The sequence below is a fragment of the Antechinus flavipes genome, chromosome 3, assembly GCF_016432865.1.
Source record: "Antechinus flavipes isolate AdamAnt ecotype Samford, QLD, Australia chromosome 3, AdamAnt_v2, whole genome shotgun sequence".
Lineage (NCBI taxonomy): Eukaryota > Metazoa > Chordata > Mammalia > Dasyuromorphia > Dasyuridae > Antechinus > Antechinus flavipes.
The window spans coordinates 613,626,666-613,652,642 of NC_067400.1; the positions used below are offsets into that span (position 1 = coordinate 613,626,666).

General features: G+C 66.4%; 1 protein-coding gene across 5 annotated transcripts in view; it reads right to left on the reverse strand.

Annotated features, from left to right (window-relative positions):
• Nucleotides 1–723: 723 nt before the first annotated feature.
• The window catches only part of SIPA1L3 (signal induced proliferation associated 1 like 3), a 101,086-nt gene continuing 75,832 nt past the window's right edge, over nucleotides 724–25,977 (reverse strand). For 4 of the 5 annotated variants that reach the window (XR_007952361.1, XR_007952364.1, XR_007952362.1 and 1 more), the window contains 8 exons: nucleotides 24,582–24,709; nucleotides 19,937–20,055; nucleotides 17,476–17,867; nucleotides 15,963–16,184; nucleotides 12,532–12,697; nucleotides 11,921–12,136; nucleotides 10,659–10,802; nucleotides 7,128–9,126 (listed from right to left, as the gene is read on the reverse strand). Coding sequence is in view for 1 of the 5 variants with exons in the window: in XM_051989121.1 (XP_051845081.1) it covers nucleotides 2,523–2,672; nucleotides 2,797–2,878; nucleotides 6,057–6,186; nucleotides 10,659–10,802; nucleotide 11,385; nucleotides 11,921–12,136; nucleotides 12,532–12,697; nucleotides 15,963–16,184; nucleotides 17,476–17,867; nucleotides 19,937–20,055; nucleotides 24,582–24,709 (1,750 nt within the window). In the remaining 4 variants the exon portion in view is untranslated. Of the gene's footprint in view, nucleotides 2,673–2,796; nucleotides 2,879–6,056; nucleotides 6,187–7,127; nucleotides 9,127–10,658; nucleotides 10,803–11,384; nucleotides 11,386–11,920; nucleotides 12,137–12,531; nucleotides 12,698–15,962; nucleotides 16,185–17,475; nucleotides 17,868–19,936; nucleotides 20,056–24,581; nucleotides 24,710–25,977 lie in introns of those variants that run through there. The other variant, XM_051989121.1, reaches the window with a different exon arrangement.

The window sequence follows — 25,977 nt, forward strand, 5'->3', positions numbered from 1 at the left end:
CCCCCCTCGTGTGAGGGCTGGCTGGGCCCAGTTGTGGGAGACTTTCTGGCTGAGAGGTTCCTGTGGGGGATCTAGGGTGTGGAGCCCCTTGGTGAGGGACAGGGTCGGGGAAGAGCCGTCTGGGACCTCGGGCCGTCGCTGGCCGGGCGGGGGGCCTGCTGCTGAGGTCCGGCTCTCAGCTGGGCGCAGGCAGCGGGGAGGGTGGGTGTGGGATGGGCCGGCCGGGGCAAGAGCCTTGGTTTGGGGCCGACGAGTCTGGGGGCGAGCCAGCTCCCAGGCACTCGGTGAGGAGGGGTCTGCGGGGAGTGGCGGGATGGGCCCGAGGGTTCGGGGACCTTGGCTGGGGGGCTGGCACGAAGCAGCAGCCCGGGGTGCTCTCCACCCCCTCCCGGTGGCCTGAGGATCCTGAGGGCGGGATGGGGCCGCCGGCGGCCGTGGAGCAGAGCCCCCGGTGACCCTCACGAGCTGCCGGAGGGGGCGGTGATGGTAGCTGGGAAATCGGTCTGCCGGGCAGCTGGCTTGGCTGTGGAAGGGGCAGTGGGCTAGGACCGGGGCCAAAGGCCGCAGCCAGCTGGGAGGGGTCCCCTGGGCCGGCCCTGGGGGCAGGGGGCGTCGGTCAGTCCCCCTCGCTCTTCCTCTGGCAGCCCGCGGGCCCTCAGAGGTGGACCGGCCAGTCTCCTCTCCGAGTCATATCCCAGTCATCCAGGCAGCAAGAACACGCCATTTCTATGAAACATTTATTTCCTCTGAAACCTCCAGAAACAAGACCCCTAATCTCGAGGGGAAATCTCAAGGGGAAACAATGACAAAAAAAGAACGGACCCTCCCCCACCCCCAAAATAAAAAACCCAAACAAAGACCAGTCGACGTAGGAGAAGGTGCTGCTGTCAACCGTAGGGAAGGGGGCCTGGGCCAAATTAAATAAGATTTGGTCTGTAGAGATCCTCGCGAGGCGACCAACGCCACTGACATCGCGCCCCACGAGGGCTGGAATGAGCTCCGGTGCGGGGCGGGGAGGGGGTGGGGTGGGGGCCAGGGCGGCTCTGGCCCCCTCGTCAGGGGCGAGGGCAGGGGGAGGGGAAGCTGGCAGATTTATGGATCCATTTTCCCATCTCATCCAGTCAGGACTGAGCTAGTTCGAGATTACAGAGGAAGATGTAGTTAAGACCCCTTCCCCTTCCCCTGCACCAGAGAGAGTCCCCGTAAAGGAGACAAGTGTTGGCGGCTTTGGGGTCCGGGGTTTCCTCTCCGGCACCCTGACCTGTCGGCGGAGAGGCCCCGGGACCTGCTTCCCCCCCTTATTTCTAGAAGAGGCCCGGGTGATTCTTTGGAGAACAGACCCAAGGAGAGCCGCGGCTCGGGCCCCCACCCCGGGGGGTCTCTCTGACCTGGGCCGTGAAGATATGAGGAGCCTCCTCTGCTCCCAAGTCCGCCCCCCAGCCTCCGGGGCCCAGCTGGGGCGGGAGTGGGGGCCTGTGGGCAGAACGTGTCCTGGAAACGGCCCCACAGAGGATTAGCATTGTTCTGGGGTGGCTTTGCATGAAAAAATAAATATATATTATAGTTATACTTTTTTTCCTAAAGAAAATGACAGCTGCTCTTTTCCTAAGCTCCGGCACAGTACCACGCGCAGCCGCGGGCCCTCCTCCTTATTGCCTTAGAGAGGCTGCGGGCCCGGGGGGTGCTTGCTCCACAGTGTGTGTCCTAGCCCGGCAGGCCTGAAGCCCAGAGGGTCCCCCGAGCCCGGGGATTCTCAAAGGGAAAAGAGGCCAGAAAACTCCTTCCGAGCCCCCCGGCCCCCTCCTTGGCAAGGGAAGAGGCGAGTGGCTTCGACGCCGCGGTCGGGAAGATGAAGGCCGGGCCCCGGGACCCCCGGGACCCCCGAGGCCCCGTCTGCATTCAGTAGTCTGGTGTCAGTGCTGAGCGGGCCCTGGGGGGAGGGGAACCCACCAGCAGCCCCACCTCTGCCCTTTGGCTCCAGGGCCGCGGGCGCCCCGAGCGGCCAGCCGGGTCTCGTAGTAAAAAAGATTACAAACTGTCCTATTTATACAAATATAGTGTTTCTCTCTCAATAAAGAACATTTACACTCTGAACATTGGGATTTCTCCATCTTGGGTTTACTAGAAAGTACTTTCGCTTGGAAAAAAGTGCTCCGAGGTTTTTTCCGGAAACTTGATTGGGGGAGGGGGGAGGTGCGCCCCCCTACCCCGCCCTCCCGGCGGGTCCAAAGGTTTTCTGTATTGCATTGGACCTCAGGGAACCGAGGGCTGCCGGGGGGTTCAAGGTTTCTGAGTGAGGAAGACTGGTCACTAATGTGGGGATTCTGCCCAGGGTCCTGTGGGGGGCTCTTCACGTCCTCGACCCTGTGACTCCCAGAGCCCCCGCCCAGCCCGGCCCCCTGTGCGGCCCGAGGGGAAGGGGCGGAGGCGGCGCAGACGCGGGACACACGGGGGCAGGGGCTCGGCGGGGACTCTCAGCACCTAGTTCAGCAGGGAGGGCGAGGGGACGCCCCGCAGCCCCCTCAGGGCTCCTTCTTCTCCACGGTGCTGGAGAAGATCTCGGCAAACCTCCGCAGCTGCTCGTTGGCGGCCTGGGACTCCTCCTGCAGCCGCTGGTTGTTCTGCCTCAGGGTGGCCACCTCCGACTGCAGGACCACCTTGTCCTGTTTCTCCTGCAGAGAGCAAGGGGGCGTGTGTGCGGGGGGGGGGGGGGGGCGTGTGCGGGGGGGGCACGGGACGTGTGCGGGGGGGCGGGCGGGGGCCGCGGGGCACGGACCGAACCCGGGGCCTTCTCACCTTCTGCAGGTCGCTGTGCAGCTGCCTCAGCATCACCTCCAGCTGGTACACCTTCCCAGGAAGGTCCACGGGGGGCTCCTCGCTGGGGGCAGAGAAGGGCAGGTCAGGGGAGGTTTTCTCTAGGAGGAGGTTCAGGGCCTGCCTGTGAGCCCCAGGGGACCCATGACCCAGCTGCCTCCAGGTCAGGGGCCTCCCCCCCTCCCCCGCCAGGGTGTAGTGCCCCGGGCACTGTTGGGGTTCCAGTGGGCACCTTGCTGCCCCTGGTCCTGCCAGGAGGTCTCCGGGGGGCCCACGCTCCCAGCCCAGCTTCCTGTGCCCCCTCCCCCTCTACAAAGCACTTTCCCAGGATGCCCCTGTCTCAGTCGGGCTCCCCTCCCCCAGCCCGAGGGGCCTCCAAAGGGCCGAGCAGAAACCCCAGGCTGGGGGCGAGGGGACGAGGGCCCCGGTCTCTCAGCTCTGGCCTGGGTCCCCCCGGGGATCGTGCTCCCCAAGAATCAGACTGGACATGTGCCGAGAAGGGGCCCGTGGGGCAGCCTGAGGAAGCAGGTGGGGCCGGGAGCCTGCGGGGGCCTCTCCTCGCCGGGGTCCGCGTTAGGGAGACAGTCCCTGCCCGGCCCGCGGGGAGACCCCCGAGAGGGGGCTGAGCTCCCCTGGGGGGGAGGGGCAGGGGAAGGCCAGGGCCACCTCTCGCCACTAGATGTCCCCCTTTGGTGCCCAACCCCCACACGAAGGCCTGCCCCTGAAGTAGATGCCGGGGCCCGCCCGCACCCTACCTGCTCCTGGGGTTTTCTGAAACGGAGCCCGACCAGAACCCGGGATTATGCAACCCGCACCTGCCCCAGCCCACGGTCTGCATGAGTCACCCACCCCGGAAGTGGCAGCCCGTGCCAGCCTGGGGCCCGGCGGTGTCTGCTTCCACCGTCCCCAAGCCGGGAACCTGGCCAGGCCCAGAGATGCGCCTTGGGCCCTGGGCAGCCCGGGAGGAGGGCTCACTGCCCCACGCCCTCCCTGGTCCTGCCGCCCCTCCTTCACTCCCCCCTCCATCCACCCTTTACCTCTTTCTTCCCCTTATTTATTTGGAAAAAAGACTAAACTGCCTATAAAGCCTCGCTCTGGGCCTTCCAGGAGCCCGGCCGCCGTGCGCTTTTCTCTGAGCCCTGGGACGTCTGGGACTGTTCCCTGCTGTCGGAGCTCTCCTTCCCCGCTGGCGGCTTCTCGAGACAAGGCCCCTTTTCTGGCTGCCCCCGCGCTGCCTCCTTGGGCTGCACAGGTTGGGACCTGCGAGCTTTCAGTGCTCCCACGGTCCGATCCAGGGCCCCTGGTTCTGTGACACCTGGCGGGGCTCGGGGACCCCCAGGGAGGCTCCCGCCGGCTCCAGGGGACGGGACTGCAGGTCTACGATGGCCGCAGAGGTTTTGTTCCTCTGCAGGTTCCGGACGGGGCTAAAGACCCGCTCTGCTCCTGCCGCCGGCCCCACGATCACCAGTGGGGGGGGAAGGGCCCTTCTTCATCCATTCTCTCACACCTCCTGACTCGGGCCTGACTGATTCACAGTCCCCTGCCCTGGAACAACCCCCTTGGTGCCCGTCCTCCTCAGTCTGGCCTGACTGCTCGCCCAGGACCGGGAAGCTGTGCCCCCGGGGGGTCTGGGGCAGTCTCCTGCTGGAGTCAGAGTGCTCCCGACTAGCGTTCCCACCCATTTGTTCTCCTCCCTAGGCCGGCCTGTCTCGTTAAGAGCTCTCCCTGGATTTCCCCGCGATCAGTCTGGTGCACTTTCCAGAACCCTTTGGAAGAGCTCGGGGGGAGGGCTCTCGGCCGGCTCCCTGCCACTGCGCCCCCTCCAAGCCGCCGGGTCCTCCTCTCCCCCCTCCCCCGGAGCTCTCCAGATCCCTCTGGCTTCCTGGCCACAGCCTGGGGCCGCCATCTCTCCTCGCCCTCAGCCGGAGCTCCCCGTTCGCCCCTGGTGTGAAGTCACCGGCGCCCCCGAGCCCACCGCCCTCCCAGCTAATGCCTCCCGTACGGCCCCTTGATCCCGCAAGGCCCTGCCTGGCAGTTCAGGGGCCGGGGGGTGGCTCGGTGGGCAGACTAGAAGACCCGGGCTCAAACGTGGCCTCAAACCACTGCCTGCCTCAGGCCCCTCATCGTTGGGTGCCAGCCTCCCCGGCCCCCTGAGTGTCCCCGACACCGCCCTCGGGCAGCAGGCCTTCCCAGTTAAGGAGCCGTTCTCCTGGCTGAGCTTGCTTTGCGCACACTTGTTTGCACACTGTCTCCCATCAGTCCCTGGCTCTCTGGGGCCAGGAACTGGCTTCTGCCGCTTTTTGCGTCCTCTGTGCTCAGCACAGGGCCTGGCACACAGTTGGTGCTCAATAACTGCTCGGAAACCTGTAAGCCCTAGGCCCAGCCCCCAAAGTCGCCTTCGGCGAGAAGCCTCCCCAGGCCCCAGGCACAGAAGGGGCTTCGGGGAGAGACTCTGGCACCTAACGGCTGAAGGGGCCGTCGCCTGGTCCTGGGCCTGCCGCAGAGGGAGGAAGCCCCTGTGACTCCAGGCCCTGACGTCCCAGAGGGCGGCTGGCGGGTAGGAGCGGGGGCCCCTTCTCAGGCGGCAGCGGCGGCCCTAAGGGAGCCCCCAACGTCCGGCAGGTCCCTCACGCGCGATGCTTCTGACGGGGATCGCTCCCTCCCTCCCTCCCAGCTCGCGGACCACTGCGCCCTCCCAAGGGGAGCCAAAGCTGCGCCTCCCTGCTGACGCCTGTCTCCCTCCCCCAAACAGAGACTTTAGTCCGTGTCTCCCCTCTCTAACTCCCCTATTCCAGCTGCCAAGATAGTTTTCAGTGTCACTCACTTGCTCAAGAACTACTGGTAACTCCCTGCTGCCCCTAAAACCTCCCACCCACCCCTCAGTCCCTCTCAGGAGGGTCCGGTTGCCCCTTTGCCCAGCTGTGCCCTCTCAGAACCTCCATGCCCGCCCCCTGGCTCCCAGGCAGATCCCACGGATGGAGGGCCCTAGGGAGCAGGGCCAGAGGCCTTGGTTTGAGCTCTGCCTCCCCAGGGCCTGGCCTGGATGCAGGGAGGGCCAGGGAACTCTCCCCGGACCCTCCACCTGGTTCTGACCGGTGCCTGTCTGTCCACAGCTGATGCGCGCTGCCCCCCTGGGCAGGGACGCCTGGGGCCTTTCTGGGGATGGCTCCTGCTTAGGAACACAGCAGGCGCTTCATAAATGCGGCTCGGGGACGCTCACCCTGAACCTGAGGGGGTCTCACCTCATGGTGGGGGTCGTGCGGGGGGTGGTGGGCGTCCTCTCCAGGCTCGAGTGGACCGGGCTGTGTGCTGGTGCAAGGCCGGGGCTCAGGGCCGGGTCATTGAGAGAGAAGAGAGAGACGGCTCGCTGCACTGTGGGTGGAAGAGATCTCCAGTCAGGCCCAGCCCAGAAGGGGGTGAGGGTCTGGGGTGCACGCCCCTCGTCCCCCGGCTCTGGGGAGCTGTGATCCTGGCAGCCACTAACAGAGGTCCCTGTGGATGAATGGGAGGGTCCCAAAAGCAGGGACGCTGTAGGGGCTGAGCACGGGGCCCCCTGACACGAGCTCGCGGGTCGGCCATCGCCCTGGGCCAGGAAGTAGACGGAGCCGCTCCTCCCCGCCCCAGCACACCCGGGAGAGCAGATCGGAACCGGCAGCCGGCTTCTCTGCCCCCAGGCCCACAGCAAGGCCTCAAGGGGTCCTCGGTTGTCCCCTTCCCCCTTCCCCTCCCCCCTCACTTCTGGAGGGCGGAGAAAGGGCCAGGCCTGAAAGGCGGCGGGGGTGGGGGGGGGGCACAGTGGCGTCTCCAGGCCCCAGTGGGGCTACATCCAATAAAGGAAGGCACAGACGGGGCTGCTCTCCTGCCCTCTAGAACCTCAGGAACAAGGTGGGCAACGGGGGAGGGGAGAGGGTGGGGGGGCTCCGGCTGCTGGCTCCGCCGCCTGGGGAAGCACTCGCCCGCCCCGCCCCGCCCGATGTACCTGCCGACGGCCCGGAGATCAAGCCTAGGCTGCCCGCCTCCTCTGAGGCCGAGGGGTCCCGGGGCCGGGCGATCCCACTCGGGCGCAGCGCGTCCCCCTCTGCTGCTCCTCCGGAGAGGAGGCTCCGGCCAGGCCCCGCTCTCTGGCGCTGCTCTGGGAGGAGGCCCAGGGAGCAGCAGCTCTGACAGGTTGGGGCAGATCCCCCCTGGGGACTGTGCGCTCCGTCAGACCTGAACGGGCAGTTTCTAGAGGAGAATGACGGTCCAAGGCAAGCCCAGCAAACAGAAAATGCGCATCCAGAAAGGGATCTTCGGGACCAAGGGAAGTCAACACACGCTAGGTTCACTGCTTGTTTCGGTTGTCTCTCTCTCTCGTGGTTTTTCCCTTTTGTTCTGATTTTTCTCTCCCAATGTGATTTATAAAGCAACGTGCATTAAAAACAAATAAACTAATAAAAAAGTAAGTGGAGGGAGCAGGGAGGAAGCAGGCTCACTTCCTCCACACGTCCTGGTTGCTAAGCACTTCTGAGCCACTTATTAATCTGTTCTGGCCTAATAATGATCTGTGGCTGCTTCTCACCCGCTTGTTAGTCCGAGCAGGAGCAAATGTAGTGAATGGGCTTCCCAAGTATAAGAAAGGTGGCGTTCATTAAAGAAGATCCTGGGGTAAGGGTGGAGCACATGCTCCATTAGCCAAAGTGATTTCAGGCTATATTGAGAAAAGCCCGCTACCCGGAAGTGGGGAGCAGACCATCCAATCACGCTCTGTGTGGTCAGACCCACGTGCAGCACTCTGCCCGTTTCGGGGCTTCCCGCTTGGAAAGCAGCCAGGATGGGGACCACACGGTGACGGGCTCCAGGGGCGAGAAGGGAAAAACTGGGGCCGCTTGGCCCCAGGGGCAAGGACAGAGAGGAGCCTCAGGGATGGCCGTACGTGGCGCCAGACCGAATCCCAGTAAGCCAGAAGCGGGTGGGACCCGCTTGCTTTGGGAAGAAGCAGTGCCTCCCCTGCAGGGCATGGATGCCGCTGGGTGGGACCGATTCCAGGTACAGGATGGCCTCGAAGGCCACTGAACCCAAGATCCAGTGATTCTGTGGGACCACCTCAATCACTGTGACTTTTATCCGACAATCAATTTCTGATTTTCATGCCTTTGTTCTCCCTCTTCGCCTCTGCATAAAGCATTGTGGATGGAGTCGTGAACTGATCCAACCGTTCCGGAGAGCAATTTGCTCAAAGGGCAATCAAAGTGTGCATCCTCTTTGAGCCAGCAGTGTCTCTCCTGGGCCTTCTCCCAAAGAGATCTTAAAGGGGGGAAAAGGATCCACGTGTGCAAAAAGATTTGTGGCGGCCCTTTTCGTAGTGGCCACAAGCTAGAAACGGAGGGGATGCCCATCCGCTGGGGAACGGCTGGGTAAGGCAGGGCCTAGTATGTCATGGAATATTGTTGCTCTGTAAGAAATGACGAGCAGACCGATTTCAGAAAGGCCTGGCTAGACTTACATGAACTAAGTGAAATGAGCAGAACCAGGAGATCCTTGTACACAATAACAACGAGATTAGGTGATTGACTGGGAAGGAGCCGGCTCTTTGCAGTAACGCAGTGTGATTCAAGGCAATTCTACTAGATTTGTGACGGAAAGCGCCGTCTGCACCCAGAGAGAGAGAGAACTCTGCAGACTGAAGGTGGAGCACTTTTTGTTTGTTTTCTTTCTTTTTCATGCTTTTCCCCTTTCCGTCTCATTTTTCTTGTACAAGTATGGAAATATATTTAAAAGAATTGCATAGATTTAACCTATGTCAGATTTTGGAGAGGGAGAAGGTTAGGGAGGAAATTTGGACACCAAGTCTTACAAAAATGAATGCTGCAAACTAATTTTTATGTGTATTTGGAAAAATAAAACCCTATCGAGAAAAACAAATACCCCCTTTCAGGTACTTCTTATGGTTGTTCAGTTGTTTCAGTCATAAGCCCATTTGGAGTTTTCTTGGCAGAGATACTAAAGTGGTTTGCCATTTCCTTCTCCAGTCCATTTTACAGATGAGAAAACTGAGGCAAAGAGGCTTCACTGACCAGCCCAGGATCACACAGCCAGGAAGTGCCTGAGGCCGGATTTGAAGCCAGAATTCCTGACTCAGAATCAGAATAAGCTGCCCTTATATACTTAATATTTATTTCTCTGTGGTGGAATATAAAGTCCTCAAGGGCAGGGCCCATCTGATGTTTGCTCTGCATCACTTAGGACCTGGGATGATGGTAGGGGCTTAATGAGTGGTTGAGTGGAGTGGAATTATTTTGGTCTCATCTCCATTTTCTCCTCAGAGCAGCGGACCTACAGGCAATACAGAAATATCTGTCGCTGCAGATGTTAACGAACGAATCGGGGAAGAAAACAAGGTCAGCTCCCTTCGGCTGCACCGTGACAGCGCCAGCTGCGGGGAGGCGGGCAGAGGTCTGCTCGGTGGCGTGGCCTTCTCAGTGGTTTGATCTCTGTCAGGGACGCTTTACTCTAAGGACAGGGCGGGGGGGTTCTGGGAAGCCACAAGGGTCACGCTGATTTGGGACTGTGTAAATCCACCGTGGAGGAGCGCGGCTTTCTGCAGACTGGGCCGGCTTCCCTTTTACTAGAAAGAAGGGCTGTTGGGGGAGCACAATTAGTTTGGCTTCCAAGCCACCTGGGCATAAAAGGCTCAGTCTTTTGGAGGTGGGCTGGTGGTTGTGGTTGAGAGTTCGTATTGCCCTGCAGGAACGCCTTTCTGATCCGGAGTTGCTGACTTGTAGTAAATACTGGGGTGTGGAGGCAGGGACGGAGCCCCATTTTCTCTGAGCTTGTCACCTATTTAGCCAGGAATCATAATCTTCAAAACCTTACCCAAGAAGTGTTCTATTACGATTTTGTGGTCCGGGGGCGTCTCGCTGCGTTAACCCTGACGCTGACTCACTGGACTGGCCCTAGTTAGGCCTGGTCCCTTAGAACGGAACCAGGAAAAGACGAGGCCTCAGGGCCAGTGAGAAGCAAGCCCTGGGACACCGAGGCCCAGGCCACAGCTCGCCTGCTCAGGCCAGTCTGCTGTGGACCCCTAAGCTTCTCAGAGGCTGGCCCGCAGCCCTGGGAGATCGCGCCGCGGAGGAACAAAGCCCACTGCTCACTGCCCCAAGCCAGCCCAGCTGTGGCTCGGCAGGTGTTGGCCCTCCCTCTCGCACCCTGCCCAGGACCCTCTTCCTCCTCCACGCCCAGCACGCAGGTCTGCAGTGGGGAACAGCTTGCGGGTGCGGAGGGGACACTGCCAGGCTAGTGCACGCCGAGCAGGCGACCCTTCGTGGCTCGGTGAGCCACCTCGGAGCTAAACTCGCGCAGCTCCTTCCTTGGCCCCAATACCAATGGTCAGATGGGCAGTGTTAACTTGGAGCTCCAATCCCACCACTGGCTGTGTGACCCAAATCACCTCCCCTGTCTGCCTCTCTCCTCAACTGTTAAATTTGGGGAGAAAAATGGTAACTGCTCCCCCCGTCTCCCGGGGTCCTTGTGATGCTCAAACGAGAGGTTATCTGTCAAGCCCCTTGCCCGGCACCCAGCAGGTGCTGAATGAAAGTTTCCTATAAGAGTGGAAGGACCCGCTGCTGACTTCCACAGGACTCCGGCAGAGAGAATGCACCTCCCCGGAGCTCCTGGATGCCTGGGAACTCAGAGCCGGCCCCCTGAGGAGGGGAAGGGCGGGCTCCAGAACGGGAAGGGCATCTGTCTAAGGCTCCATGGCAGGCAACCCTGGCGAGAGCCGGGGCACTTGTTGCTCGGGCCTCTCCTGCCCTGCACAGGGAAGGGGAAGGGAAGAAAGGGAGGAGGTGGGATCTGCGGGAACTCACCTTCATAAGCCTTGGCAGCATTGACCAGACTGGACCACTCGAGGCCAGCAGCAGTGTCAGGGAGGGGCATCATCCCAGGGTCCAGGCGCCTCATTGGCCGGTCCCGCACGTCAGTCAAAGAGAGCTCCGAGGCAGAGATGGTGGCTGGGCAAACAGACGGGGGAGTCGGGATGGGGCCCTTCCTGGCTCCCGCAGCAGGGGCCCCCCCTCCCAGCCCCTCAGCTGCGGGCGGCTCAACCCCCTGCACGCGCAGGAGATGCCTCAGAGGCTCCCGCGGCTGCCCCTGGCCCAGCGTTCCCGTGCTCCCACAAGGGCCATCGGCGCTGGAGGGTCCTTCATTAGCAGCTGATAGTTAGCAACAGGCAGGGCTCCCCTCCAAGCGAGCCACGTGGGCAAGAGAAGTGCCCTCCATCAGGAGGAGAGCGCGGGCTGCGGCACAGGGGGGAGGAGCTAGGGCCCAGGGGGCAGGCGGGAGGCAGCTCCTCGTTAACGCTTCCTCTGCCGGAGGCTTCCTCGCAGCTGCGGCCAGCCCAGCCCAGCACGCTCCCTCCCACAATCCTCATCTTTGAGGGGCCCCTCAGGGGACACCTTCCTCGATCCTGAACCTGCCTCGCGGCATGAGAGCGAGGGCTCGACCCACCCCCTTTAGGCAGGGGAGGGGGGCTGGGGGTGTGTGTGTGAGATCCGTGCACCTCTCCAAGGAACACCCCGACACCCCCCGCAGACACTGGGCACCCCGTCCCCATCATCCTGGACTCTCCCCCACCTCACTTGCCCAGGTTTGGCCACTTCTCTGGTTGTCTTGGATCAGATCATGGCAAAGAGAAATAATCCAATTTGGAGGAGGTGGAGATCCTTTGCTGGTTTTTATTCTCCGGAGATTCAGAATAAGCTCCCGGGGCCGGCAGAATTACTCAAGCCCTGCCCACCCCCCAGCGCTCAGGGGTTGGCAGAGGTCATGGTGGTCACACGGGACAAGAGCCAGTGGAGGCCCAAGTTCCCATGAGTCTTTCTTCTACGAGAATGGGGCGTGGGGGGTATGGCATGGGAAACAGAGGGAGAAGATAGAATTTCTTTTGGGCCAAAGCCTGAGCTTCATTAGGCCCCCTGCCAAGGCTCCTGCCAGGCCAAAGGACCAAGCTTCCTTTCCCAGCCAGCATGTTTCTGCCTCTGCCCCCAACCTTCCGGACCCGGCCCCTGTGGGCCCACAGGAAGGCGCCCGCCCGTGCCCCAGCCCCCTCCCCAGGGCCACCGGTGCTCACATTTCTTCTCGGGAAGCCGTTGCCCCCCGCCGGGTGCGGGTGCAGGTGCTGGTGCTGTCGGCGGGAGGGCAGGGTGCTCGAGGGATAGGTGCTCGTGAAGAGCACGTCGCTGGGCAGGCCGGGCTCGAAGCAGGCCGGGCTCGAGTACGAGGCCTCTCGCCGCCCGCTGCATAAACTCTCGTCGGACAGCGTCCTCTGCAGCGCCTTCTGGGGGGACTGGAAGAGCCGGGGGCCGCGGACTAGTTACCCAGGGTACCCTTCCTCACTCTCTGCTTCCCGCGCGGGGGAGGGTCCTGCTGGCGAGTGTCTGCGGCCAGTGTCGTGGGGAGGGCCGGCCCCCGGCAGAGCTCCCAGCAGGCAGCAGGGGCCCCTCTCCTCCCACAGGGACACCCTCTGGCCCCCTCCCAGAGTCCCCACCCTTCCTAGTGAAAAGAGGCGCCGAGCACAAGACGCAGTGACTTGCGAAGGGCTCGGGGCTGACCGCGGCCTCCCTCCCAGACCAGAGGCCGGGGACTAAGCCCGGCTACGACCGGCTGAGGACGCTCCCCTGGCTCCGCCTCGCCTACAGAGGGTGTGGTGTGGGAGCCCCCAGGGAGGGTCCGGGTACTCACCGAAGAATCCCGCTCCTGCTCTGGGGTCAAAGGGTCCATGATGATGAGCTTCTTGAGGTCATCCTCAATGGTCGACTTGTAGTTCTTCCGGGGCGAGCGGAGATCCCGCAGGGACGCCCTCAGCCTGGGCTGCCCAAAGACATTCTTTGTGCTCATGTCGATTTGCCTGGAACAATCGGGTGAGAGGGTCAGGAGATGTCCAGCCTCTTTCCCTCCCTCCCTCCCTGACCCGCCTTGGCTCCCTGCTTCTCTCTCTGGGGACCCCCAAAGGGGGTAAACCAGGCCCTTTGGCTGCCTGGCTGTGGAGGAACAGAACACCCAGAAAGAAGCTAGAGAACAGCCATCTCTCACAAGTGACCGGTGGCTCAGTGGATGGAGTGCTGGGCCTGGAGCTGGGAAGACCCGAGTTCAAATATAACCTCAGGCATTTGCTGTGTGACTCTGGGAAGTCTGCCTCAGTCTTCTCTTCTGTAAAATGGGGATAATACTAACACCTTCCCCCAGGGATTGTTGTGAATATTATTATTATTATTTTTTTTTCCTGAGGCAATTGGGGTTAAGTGACCTGCCCAGGTCACACAGCCAGGAAGTGTTAAGGGTCTGAAGTCACATTTGAACTCAAGTTCTCCTGACTTCAGGGCTGGAGCTCTACCCACTGCCCCACCTGGCTGCCCTGGTTGTTGTGAATATTAAAAGCAGACTGAATGTGTGTGTTGCTTTGTCAACTAGAAAGCACGACGACGTTGGCATCCGGAGACCTGGCAGAAAAGGCAAGCGCGTTTCGTGGCTGGCTTTCGGGGTAGGGGAGGACACTCCGTGACAAGATGCATTGGGGGGGCAGGCGGAGAGCATGGGGGAGCTGGAGGGAGCCCCCGGCCTCTGAAGGGCCCGTGGCAGGGCAAGAGACGGCTGGGGGAGAAGTCGGGGGCGGGCACCTGAGGCAATGGCAGGGGGCAGGCCCTGGCCCCGCTGTGGAGCAGCTGGATCGAGCAATGCAGCAGGGAGAGGCCGGCAGGGCCACGGGAGGGACGGAGAGTGGCCCCTGAGCGGGAGTTTCTCCCTGGAGGAGGAACGGGGCCTGCTCCTCGCCCTGCTCCAAGAAGTGGCCACGGTGCGGCCCGCCGCCCCTCCCCCACCCCAGAGAATGCTTACTGACCCCATTCTCCCTGCAAAGCCGGGCAGCCGCGTGGGCTCTGCCCCTCCCCCTTGGGGAAGCCAGAAGGAGCCATTCAAACCCACCTGCCCAGGGGGCCTGGGGCCGGATGCTGGGTAGGCCCCCGAAGGCCCGCTATCTTAACCCCCTGGCGGGCCCCCACAGCCAAGGCCCACGGCCTTTCCTCGACAGGAAGTCACCTGGGAGACCCCTCGTGCAATGAGCGCCAGCCCGAGGGGACGGGAGGGGGTCGTGGGGGACAGCACTCACGGCCGCAGTCCGGCCCGGTAACCTGAGCGGCCTCTCTGAGGGAAGGGCGCTGCCCCAAGGAGGGCCGGGCCAGCTTTCTCCTGTGACAAAACGGGCCTCAGATAACGAGGCTGCGCCGGGTTCTCCGGCCGGGAGGAAGTCAGGCTTTCTCTTCCCGGCCCGATGGGAGCTCGGCACGACAGCAGCGGAGCAGACGAGGATCCGAGCACAGACTCAGGGCCCCGCGCTCCCCGCGCCTCCGACAGGCACAGAGAGGCCCCAGAAGGCGGCGGAGGGAGCGCGGCAGCTCGAGCCCCGGGGCCAGGAGCCACATTTCTCAATGGCCGCGTGGGCACTGAGACAAGGGCAGGCGGCTGGCGCCCCCGCGTGCCTCCTGAAGGGTGTGGGCCAAGGGCCTCCCCCCCGGGGCCAGAGGCCGAGAGGGGCCGCCTGCTGAGCAGCGCTTCCCGGGATCCTCTGCCCGGGCCTGCCAGCCCCTTCTCCTCCACAGGGACGCCAACAGAGCCCAAGGGGACCGAAGGAGCAGGAAGACTGCAGGGGCACCGAGGGAGCCGACGAAGCTTCTCTCTGGGGACCCCGTCTGGCCGAGTGGGCGCCGGGCTGGGAGGGGCCGGGGCCCGGCATCCGCCGTTTTTGCTGGGGACGGTCACGCTGACTCCGCTTAAGCTGAATGAGCCCCCGGACCGCGCCCCATGCCGGCAGCCCCCCCGACTCTGGGACACCCTTTCCCGTCTCGGCGGCAGCGCCCTTGGAGAGCGGCTCTCCTTGGGTCCCAGGCAGAGAGCCCCGAGCCCGGAGTCAGGAAGCCCCGGACACTTCCCCGCCGGGTGAGCCCGCCCGCCTCGGGTTCTCCGGAGAAGGAGACGGCGGCCACGGCGGGCCCTGGGCCAAGACAGCCCCCAACGGGATGGGAGAGTCGGACGACGACGAATCTCCTGCTTCGGCTTTCCCCGACGGTCGGAGCAGCCGGGAAGGTTGCTCCTGTCACGGCCCTTCCCAGGCTTCCTGCTCCTGGGGCCTCAGAGACGGGAAGCAGACCCGGTGCCCGGGGGCGGCCTTTTCCTGGCACCTGGCGCCGCGGCCGCCCATCACCCCCGCAAGTGCGTCCCCCCGGAGCTCCCCGGCAGGCACTCGGGACCAGCTGTTCCCCATCTTTGTTCCCGTTCGCCTCCTTCACTCAGCCGGGCCCAAGCACGGCGGCTCTGGCGCCTTGATGGCAATGAGCGAGGTCCATGGCACGTGCCAGATGCTTCTGCTTTCTTCCGTCCTCGTTCCGCCTTCGCCCCTAAATGTCCGCGGCGTGACCTCTCCAGCCACTGCCGAAGGCGCTGTGCCGCGACCCCCGCGTCTGAGAACTCCAGCTCTAACCGGGGCCGTCCCCGCATGGCGTCTCGCCCCGTCGGCCGCCCCCCGGACCCCCGCTGTCTCTGTGCCTCCTGCCCCAGGGCCCTGTGCCCCTCCAGCCCAGCGGCACTGGGGCCTCCATAAAGCCCAGAGCCGGCCCCCTCTGCTGTGCCCCCACGCCCTGGCGCCCTCTTTTCCCCCAGAGCCCCGCCAGCTCCTGCCAGACACGGCGCCCACTCCCTCTCCGCGAGCACGTGCTCCCGCTAGAAGGCCAGCCCCTCCCGGGCAGGGACGCTTCATTCTGGCAGCCTCTGGGCCTGGCATGTGCTTGGCACCCAGCGGGCGTGTGGCGGACGGCCCCGCTGCCACGGTGCCCGCTCTGCCGCCCGCCCTGCCCTCGATGTGCCCGCTCCCGGCCCCCTTGCCTTTTCCCAGCTCTCGGGGTTTTCCTGCCTGGTTCCCTTTGGGTCTCTCCCGGCTTTATCCAACCAAGACCGCTTCAGGTTCTACTGCCAGGAGGCTGCCGAGGAGACCCCCAGCAGCGCCCCCCTCCCACAGCCGCGGAGGGCGCGGGGCCGGGGCTTCATTTCCGGCCTCCCTCTCCCCCAGCCCCAGGAGCAGCGGGTCTGACCTCTAGGGGCCAGGACCCGGGCTCCGTGCTTACTTCTTAGGGTCGGAGAAGGCCAGAGGCCGCGGGGCGGGCTCCTCCGCTCGCTTCCATCCCGTGGGGTACTTGTTGCGCACGGGCTGCTTGGAGAAGAAGGACTTGGGCACCGAGGCGGACAGCTGGAAGGGGCTGGGCTGGGCCGGCGCAGGGGCCCGGGCTGGCTCCGACGCGGCCGCTCTGTAAACCTGAGCAGGGTAGGCGGCTCGGGAGCTCACGTGACTGAAACAAAGAAAAGGAACCCGAGATCAGCTCTCCCAGGGCGGCCGCGGCCTCTGCCTCCACCCAGGGGCCCAGGCCCCCCGCTGTGTGACCCCAGCCCCCCCCGCTGTGTGACCCCAGCCCCCCCCGCTGTGTGACCTCAGGCCCCCCCCCGCTGTGTGACCCCAGCCCCCCCCTGCTGTGTGACCCCAGCCCCCCCCAGCTGTGTGACCTCAGGCCCTCCCCGCTGTGTGACCCCAGCCCCCCCCGCTGTGTGACCCCAGCCCCCCCCGCTGTGTGACCCCAGCCCCGCCAGCTGTGTGACCCCAGCCCCCCCTCAGCTGTGTGATCTCGGGGCCCTCCCCACTGTGTGACCCCAGCCCCCCCCGCTGTGTGACCTCAGCCCCCCCCGCTGTGTGACCCCAGGCCCCCTCAGCTGTATGATCTCAGGGCCCTTCCCCAGCTTTTTCCTCTCTAAGACCTCCCTCCTCGGGCTGGGAAGGAGCGGCGTGAGCCCTGCACGGGCTGCTGTGACTCCCTGGAGCCCGGGGCTGGGGCCCTTGGCCAAGCCGGCCCTTTCCCTCGGCCCCCGGAGCGGGCTGGAGGCTGCCCCGCATGGGCTCTCTGTGCCCCGGGACACGGACCCTCGCAGACGCTGCTGGCGTCGGGTCCCCACAGAAAACGGTTCCCGCCTCCCTGGGTCCTCCTCCTCCCTAAGGGCCCGGGCGGCCTGGAGGCCGCTTCCCGGGTGCCCGCCCTTCTGCCAGGCACGGCTCGCCGGGGGCATGCCCAGGGTGCCGGGACAGCCGCTCTCCCCCAGACGGGGCAGGGCAGGGTGGGCAGGAGCCCGGCCCCCGCGAGCCCTTCCTCCATGGCGGCTGTCGCCGGGGGGGCCTCAGTCCCGGGGTCCGGGGGGCAGGGCTCTGACCCAGGACCCCCCGGGGAGCTCTCCCCTCATCAGCAAAACGGGGATCACAGCGCCCCCCAGGGCCGCCGGAGCACGGGGGAGACGTCTGAAGAGGGAAAGCTGGCTCCCGCCACGGGCTCCTGGCCGGGCCCACACCTGGCTGGCGGGCGCTGGTTCCTGGGCAGGCGCCCCGTCCGCCCAGTCGGGAGGGAGGGTCCCGGGCTCGGGGATGGGGGATGGGAGCTACTCCCCCCCCACCCCCAGCTAGGCCGGGGTCACACAGGCGCCCTCAGAAAGACCGGCCCCAGCCTGGCCGCGCCGGAAGGTTCCCACCACTAGGTGGCGCGTGTGTCCCGTCTCTGTTCCTCCCGGCTGCCGGGCCCCCTTTGTCCCCCCGGGCCGTACCTGGGCTGCTTCAGCAGGTCGTGGGCGCTCCCGGGGCCCCCCGCCGCCGAGCCCGAGCTGGCCGAGTAGAGCTTGGGCCGGTAGCCCTTGCCCTGGCCGCCGGCGCCCTCCCGCCGCTTGTCCGGGTGGTACAGGCTCCTGTCCCCGGGGCCCCCGTAGGCGGGCTTCTGCAGCTTGGGGGGCCGCGCCGCCTTGGCCGGGGGGAGGCCGCCGGGGCTGGCGGCGCACACGGTGGTCTCGATGCCGCTGTCGCTGGAGCCGCCCTTGGAGAGGGGGTCCTGCTCGGCCTCCAGGGCGTCCAGGCCGTCGAACCACCGCTCGTCGCTGTGGCTGCTGGAGGCGTTGCTGGACAGCGTGTTGCTGCTGGAATGGCTGGAGTACTGAGGCTCGGCCTGGAAACGTGACAGGGACCCTCGGGACGGCTCCCAGGGGGTCTCCCGCGGGGTCACTCGTGGGGCCGGGGGCACAGGGACCCTCGGGACGCCCCCCGTGGGGGGCCCCCTCACTCAGCAAGGGCAGCCCGCGCGACACTAAAGACAAGAACCGGACACCAGGCGGAAGGGGGGCACTGAGGGGGGTCAGGAAGGGCTTAATGGAGAAAGGGAGGGGGGCCATGGGACGACAGATGGGAAGAAGGGAGACGGAGGGGCTCTGAACCAAGCTTGGGGAGCGAGGAATAATGACTGGGGAGGGGACCTCTGGGCTCAGCAAGGTTCTGGGGGGCCCATCGCTCCCCCATCTGCCACATGGGCTTACTTGTGAGGGACACGCGCGGGATGCCCAAGCTGCTGCTGCGCAACCCCCAGGAGGGTCCCCTCTCCCGCACCCCTGACGCAGCTCCAGGGGCAGCACCGTCTGCTTCCACAGCCCGGACCCCCGGGACCCCGTAGAGGCTGGGCGCGGGCCGCCCTGTCCCCTCCCTGGCCCCTCCTCCCCAAGGCTTCCGGGCCCTGCCCCTCCCTGACTGCTCCTGGGACTTCACCTCTGACCTCGGGTGACCCCCAGGGCCGCTCTGGGCCCGGGGCCAGGGAGTCTGGGTGACCCTGGGCAAGTCCCCTAGCCCTGCCTGCCTCAGTTCCCTCCTCTGTAAAACGAGCCGCAGAGGGAAGCAGCTCGTCCTGCTCCTGGCCAGCGTCCTGCCTGACGTTGCACCCCCTCTGGCCGGACGCCCGCTAGGCCCCTTAGGGCCAGAGCTCCCCCCCGCCCCAGCCTCTCACTGGAGAGCGCAGCCTCTGCCCGGGCCCTGGCGGCTCTGACCCCCGGTCACCTCGGGGCCGCCCCCACCCCCGCCCCGTCACTCGGCCGTCAAACCCGCCCGTGTCGCCCCCTCCCCGCTTCTGCCGCTGGGATCGAAGCCCTTGGCCCTCCCCCTGCGGGCGCCCCCCCAGCTCTGCCTCCCCACGGCCTCTCCCGGACCCCCTCGTGCTGGGAGCCCACCTGCCCCGGACGCCCTCGGCCTGCGGCCCAACCCCCCCTTGTGAGCTCCGGCCCCAAGGCCTCTGCTTCCCCACTGGGGGGCGTCCTCGGGCCGCCGCGCTCCCCCGAGCCTGCAGGGTCAGACACTCCCCCGCCCCCTCCTTGTGAGCTCACTGGGCCCCTGCTCTCGACCCACCCTGGCAGGAGTCGGCTGCCCCCGGCCCAGCACAGCCCGGGCTCTGAAGGACACGAGTGGCCCGGGCCAGGCAGGAGGAGGCGGGGCCACGTCCATCCCCAGTCACTCCTGCGGCTCCCGGGGCCTGGCACAGGACAGGGTCAGAAAAGGAGGGGCGGCTGTGGGAGCCCCCCCCCCGGGATCCCCCCTTCCCACAGCCCGGCAGCCCCGGGGGCGCACTCAGGGCCGCTCGGCCTCTGACCTTCACTGAGACCAGACCGTTTGTGGGGCCCCAGGGCCCAGCCCGGCCCACCTCCCGCCAGGGCCCTCGGACGTGGGTCGGTGCCTTAGAAACGAAACTGCTCTTTGGTGGCCCCCGCGAGACCCCAGCACGCACCAGGGAACCTCGTCCCCCGCCCCCCTGATCATTCTACAGATGGGGAAACTGAGGCTGAGGGAGGCAAAGGGACACGTGCCAAAGGATGCCTGGCAGAGGGAAGGGGCCCTTGCCACCACTGGACAGGAGAGTCAGCACTCACACAGGCGGGTGCCCCCCTCCCCCGTGGGAAACAATGGTGACTGTGGGCAGGGTCAGTGCCCCCCCCCCCCAACAGAGGCCCAGGGCCAGGGGCAGGGTCAGTGCCCCCCCCCCCCAACGGAGGCCCAGGGCCAGGGTCAGTGCCCCCCCCCCCCATGGGAAACAACGGTGACTGTGGGCAGGGTCAGCGCCCTCCCCCCTCCCCCCACGGGGGCCCAGGGCCAGGGGCAGGGTCAGCGCCCCCCCCCTCCCCCCACGGGAGCCCAGGGCCAGGGGCAGGCTGGGGCCCCACCCTCTGCCGGCGGGGGCAGGGAGGGGCTGCGCTGACTCACTCTGGAATGCCGGTTGGGGGAGTCTTTGCCTGCCGCGTCCTGTCGGCCCAGGTGTCTGCTCCCGCTGTTGGCGCCCATGGCCGAGAGGCGGGACTGCGACGGCACGTGCCACAGGGGCTCTGAAACGAAGAAGAGGGGCCGGGGGTCAGGGGGCCGTGTCCCATCTCCCGCCGCCGGCTGCCGACCGCGGGCACGCTAGCCCCCTCCCCGTTGCTTGCTGCCCCCGGCTGCTTTCCCGGTTCGAGGGAAGAGCGGAGCTCACACCCCTCGCGTGGCCTGGGGAGCCTGCGTCCCTCCGCTGAACATCCTCCCAGGGCAGAGCTCCGAGGGGCGCGGGGACCGCGTGCTCAGCGACCCTCCTCCTCCTGAGTCGGCTCTGCCCCGGGCCCACATGGTGGGCTCCAGAACATTCCGCCTTTTCTACCCTGGATCTCTTATCTCCCCCCATTTACTCGTGAAAACACTTTTCGAGGCTGGTTTTCCCCAATTCCGAGCTTCAACCCCTCCTCCCACCGCTGCGGCCGCCTGAGAAGGTCACACGGAGCGTCCCGTTAGTCCTGCCGGGGCAGAAGGCTCGGAAAGCCGAGGACACAAGGCCTCCCGGCACGCGGGCTTCCCGCGCTTCTGTCCCAGCGGCCCCTCGTGCTCTGGCCGGGAAGCGGGAAGGAGCGTGGGGAGGAGCGTGGGGAGGAGCGCGGGAAGGAGTGCGGGGAGGAGCGTGGGGAGGAGCATGGGGAGGAGCGCGGGGAGGAGCATGGGGAGGAGCATGGGGAGGAGCGCGGGGAGGAGCATGGGGAGGAGCGCGGGGAAGAGTGCGGGGAGGAGCGTGGGGAGGAGCGTGGGAAGGAGTGCGGGGAGGAGCGTGGGAAGGAGCATGGGGAGGAGCGCGGGGAGGAGCGCAGGAAGGAGTGCAGGGAGGAGCACGGGGAGGAGCGCGGGGAGGAGTGTGGGGAGGCTCTGAAGTAGTCCAGCCATTGCCCGGGACCGCGGGGGAAACTGAGGCACCGATGCCTGAAACATGTTTTTTTTAAAACCAGAGCTGTGATTTTTATCAGTTACAAGAAATGAACTTGGGCCTAAATCTTCAAGGCTGCTCAGAACCCCAAGAACTGCCTGGGGCACCCACAGAGCAAATGCTCATCTGGGCTCATACAATGGCTGTGTGTGTGCTCTGGGAGAGAGGGAGGGAGAGAGCAAGGCAGAGAGGGGAGGTGTGGAGGAGCACCCTCAGCCTTCTTTTCCACTGCTATGGTGACCCCTCTGGCTCTAATGAGCCCCACCCATGATTTGCCACCAGCCATCCACAAGAAAGAGGCAACTGGGTGGGGTAGGGGACAGAGCAAGAGCCCCGGGGATCGGGAGGACTGAGTTCAAATGCAGCCTCAGACACTGACTAGCTGGGTGACCCTGGGCAAGTCACTTCACCCCGCTTGCCTCAGTTTCCTCATCTGTAAAATGAGCAGAAGGAAATGGCCGGCACTCTAGTGTCCTTGCCGAGAAAACCCCCAAAGGGGTCCTGGATGGTCAGACTGGGCCGGAAACAATCCATGTGCCAGCACTGGACCACGAGGGAGAACAGCCCAGAATTCATGAGGAGCAGACCAGGCGCAGCGAGCCTCCCGCGGCCTCCTGGGACAGCGGCCCATCTACCATCGCCCCATCGTACGTGGGAAGCGGCTCAGGCGGGTCAGGCCGGAGCTCAGGGGCCCTGGCCCATGTCGGGCGGGACCGGAACCGCAGGCTCCCTGTCCCACCCCGTTCCCAGGCCGTGGGGCTGTTGCAGAGGGAGGGGCGCAGGGGCACACAGAGGGTCTGTCTCTTGGGCCCAGACAGGACACTGTAAAGTAACGGGGGGGCGCCATCCTGACTTTGGGGGGCTCAGAGGGGCTTAATGACCGGCACTCTGGCCCCAGAGGCGGCATTCGCACCCAGAGCTTGGATTCCAGGCCTGGCGCTCTGCCCTGGCCCGTTCTGGCCCGTCCCTGGGCAGGCAGCGTGTGGCCCTCACCCGGTCTCGGAGCCAGGGCCTTTCCTGGCTCGCTGAGACTCCAGGAGGGCAGGAGGCAGATCCAGCCGCCATCCGGGGTGCCCCCGCGCGGGTCAGCACCAGGGACAGCACCGTTGGGCGGGGCTGGGGGGGAGGGCCTCCGTTTGCTCATCAGGACCAAAGGCTGCAGGGCCTCCAAGTCCCTTTGACCCCGGACCTTGGGCTCCCGGCCGCGGAGCTGGGAGAGGTGGGGGGGGGGGGGGGAGACTCGTGTCCCTGCTGCCCAATGAGACGGGACCAGAGGGGAGAAGTTAGGAAGCCCCCCCGAGGGCCCGTGGGCCCCTTTCTCTCAGCGCCCTTTTTATGTTGTGTGAGACATGGGGATGCTGGGGGGCCTCCGACCCTGGCGGGGCAGGGAGGAAGGTGCATTCAGACATGGCGATGAGCCCCCTAAGCCCAGGGCAGCCACCCCCAGGACCCCCAGGCAGAGGGAGGGGGGCCGCCCCACCGCCCGCAGCCTGGCTCCTTCAGCTTGGAGCTGCAGCAGGCGTGAGGGCCGGGCACTGACCCCTAGGACGGAAGCCAACAGGCACCCACGGGCTCCGCTCTCCGGGGCTACGAGTGCAGGGACCTCTGCGCCCCCCAGAGCCACCTCCCTTCTAACACTGGCTGCCCCGGGGAACGGGGGGCAAGGAGCCAGGCTTCAGAGCGGGGCGTCAGGGGCCCCCGAAGGCCTTGGATGCCAGGCCTGCCACCTGCGCCCCATTTCTTCAGCTCTGCAATGGGGGCACCGTCCACACCGGCCGCAGGAGCCGCTTCACCCCACGGCCCGTCTCCGGCTCTCCCCACGGGAGACCCCGTCTCCACTGCCCCGAGCCTGAGGCAGCCAGTGACTGCCCTGGGCTCTGCACCCGCAGGACGCTCTCCCCGAGGCAGCCACGGCTCCCCCTCCGGCAGAGCAGCACTGGCCTGTCCCCAGGTTCCTCCAGGGCCCGAGACTGCCCGGGGGCGGCCCGGCTCCCCTCTCTGGGGAAAGCTCCACAGACGAAGCTGACGGCTCTGCCCCGGAGCCCGCGCCCAGGGCTGCCGCGCAGAAGGGGGAACGGGAGGGAGCCGCCCCAACGAGCCTCGAGGCGTCCGCACCTGCGCCCACGGCCACTGGAGGGACAGGGCCGACGGACGGGCCAGAGGCGCAGAGGGGCCAGCCCGGAAGGACCCGGACACCGGCCCGGACCCCCGCCTGCTCGCCCGGGGTCTGGCCTGCGGTAATGGAGGCTGGGAAGGGGCCCCGCCGTTGCCCCCTCCTCCTGCAGCTCCACGAGGGCGGCTGCGAACGCCACTGCCCCCATGGGTGAGGAACCGACGCTCAGAGGGGCCGAGACGCAGCCAAAGGCGCGCGGGGCGCCGCCTAGATGCTGGCTGCTGAGGGTGCCGTCTCTGGTCTCCGCGGGCCCCGTTCTGGGCCGTCCCGGAGACCCGGAGGCTTTTCCAAGCCCCCTCCCAACTCCTCTGGGTGGCCGCCAGGACAGGGGCAGGGGGGCCTCTCGGAGCTCGGCGGGGTCAGGGCCTGCCCCCAACGAGCCAGCCCATCTGCAGCCCCAGTGGGAGGAGCCCAAGCTGCCTCCTGCCCATCCCCCCGAGGCACCGACCTGGCACCCCCGCCCGGCCTGTTGGTGTGATGGGCGCACAAGGCCGGGAGCGCGGGAGTCAGCCCTGGGCAAGTGAGCCTGGAAAGGGCCCTGGCAGACGGACCAGAGGAGCCTCGGGGCACTGGGAGGGCACGGACCGGGCCTTCACTCCCTTTACCTCTCTGACGCGGAGCCCCTGCGAGCGGCGGGCAGAGGGCACAGGGCAGGCCTCAGCCCGGTTTTGAGTCTGTGAGAGTACTTGGTGCATTTAAAAGCACAACTCTGAGGGGGTCCCCGGCTTGCCAGCCTGCCCACGACAGCTTGAAAAGGCTGGCCCCCAACTCCGGTGAGCCCCCAAACCTGGATGGGGGTCCCTGCGGCTGCCGTTTATACCCGGGCCTGGAGGGGTCACGCCCTCCCTGCCACCCGACCCCCAGGTACGCGGCCGGTCCGCGCTCCTTTGGGCTCCCCGTCTGGAAGAAGCCAGGAGAGGCCCGAGGAGCCGGGTTCGAGCAGGGGGCCGTTTGTTCACCCGAGGAAGCACCGGGAAGATCAGGAATCCCCGAGGTGCAGGAGCTTACGAGTGGGCGGGCCCCGGCTGGGGGGGACGCCGGACAGAGGGGCAGGGGCGGGACGCGGGCCGGCCCAGCTGAGCCCCTCACCTGCCAGACTTGGCGGCACGAAGGGGAGGGGCGGGGATCCAGGCAGCCCCCCTGCAGAGCCAGGCCCAGAGCTCGGGGCCCGAGTCCCGGGGGGACAAGCACGGGCAGCGCCCGGCAGCCGGCAAAAACAGGGCGTCAGAGGCGGGCCCCTCCCCCCGGATCCAGGCCCTGGGCCCCCGCCCCCTCCTGGCAGCAGCTCCTAACAAGAGCCGGGGGCAGCGGGGCTGGCCGGAGCATCCTGTCCGGGGTCAGCGGCCCGCGGCACCTTGAGGCGAGGGGGAGAGGAGGAGGAGCACCAGGAGGAAGGGGGAGGAGGGGCAGAGGAGAGGAGGGAGGGGCAGAGGGGAGGAGGGAAAGCAGCGCCTCACCTGGCTTTGGTCTCTCCATGGTGCTCTCCTGGCTGGTCAGGCCCCCCGAGGAGGAGTCGCCGCTGGAGAGCCCTTCGAGGCCGTAGTGGGGCTCGAGCGGCAGCAGAGGATGCTGGGAGGCCGCATACCTGTGGGGGGAAGGCAGACTGCTCACTCAGGAGCAGAAAAGGCGGCCCCGAGCGCGCTCGTTAGCAGGTTCTGACTCTCCGGCTCAGACGGGGGGGGGGGGGGGGGGGGGGGGAATGAGTAAGAGGCGAGATGTGCGGAGAGCTCCTGCCAGGAGGGCGGGGCCGCGGGGGGGCCACCAGGGGGCAGCTGCTCTGCCCCCCCTCCCCCCCCCCCCCCGAGCGCACAGGCACGTGCACACACACAGACTGACCCAGCCCGCGCCGCCCCCTCACAGCCCTGCCGGCGGTGGGCGAGAAGCGGGCGGAGGCCCGGGAAGAGTCCTCGGCCAGAGGCAGGGGGTCGGAGCAGGTGAGAGCGGAGCGCCGTGCGCACAGACCCCCCTCCCCACGGGCCGCCAGGTTCCTTCCCCCCTCCCCCATAGGCTCCCGGACAAGCGCCACGTCTCAGCTCCCCCCTCCCCCGGCTGGCAGAGTCCAGGCTGAGGGGGGAAGGCGCCCACTCGGCCTTCGCCTTCAGGGGTCAGGGACATCCAGCCGCCCTCCCTTCAATGCCATCCCTCCTGATCAAACCTGTTGCTGACCTGACCCATGTGACAGCCCCGGGAAGTTCCTCAGCTTTCCCAGCCCCCGCTCCCCGGGCCTCCCCCACTGACCCCCCCCCTCCCCAGGCCTCCTCCCGCTGACCCCCCCGCTCCCCGGGCCTCCCCCACTGACCCCCCCCCTCCCCAGGCCTCCTCCCGCTGACCCCCCCGCTCCCCGGGCCTCCCCCGCTGACCCCCCCCCCCCCGGGCCTCCCCCGCTGACCCCCCCCCTCCCCCGGCCTCCCCCGCTGACCCCCCCGCTCCCCGGGCCTCCCCCGCTGACCCCCCCCCCCCCCCGCTCCCCGGGCCGCACAGATGCACTTTCCTCCGTGGTCAAGGAGGCCGATTTCAGGCCACGGCCCCGCGCCCCGTCCCATGCACTGGAAGCTTGGTCCCGTCGCCCCTCCCCGCGCTGCCCTCCCCAGACCTGCACCGAGGAGGAGGAGGAGGAAGCCGCGCCCCCAGCCCCTCGCAGCCCACCCCGGACAGGGCAGCAGGCCAGCCTGAGGCTTTGCTTAAAGGAAACAGGCTGAATTCCCAGGGGCCCGTCTGCCTGCGCTGAGCCCCGAGGGCCTCGGGGACTGCCCGGCTCTGAAAGGCAGAGTCTCCCCTGAATCCCGGCGGCCGGGGAGGGGGGCTGTGCGACCCCCCCTCCCACCCTGAGGGGGGCGCGGGAACCGGCAGCGC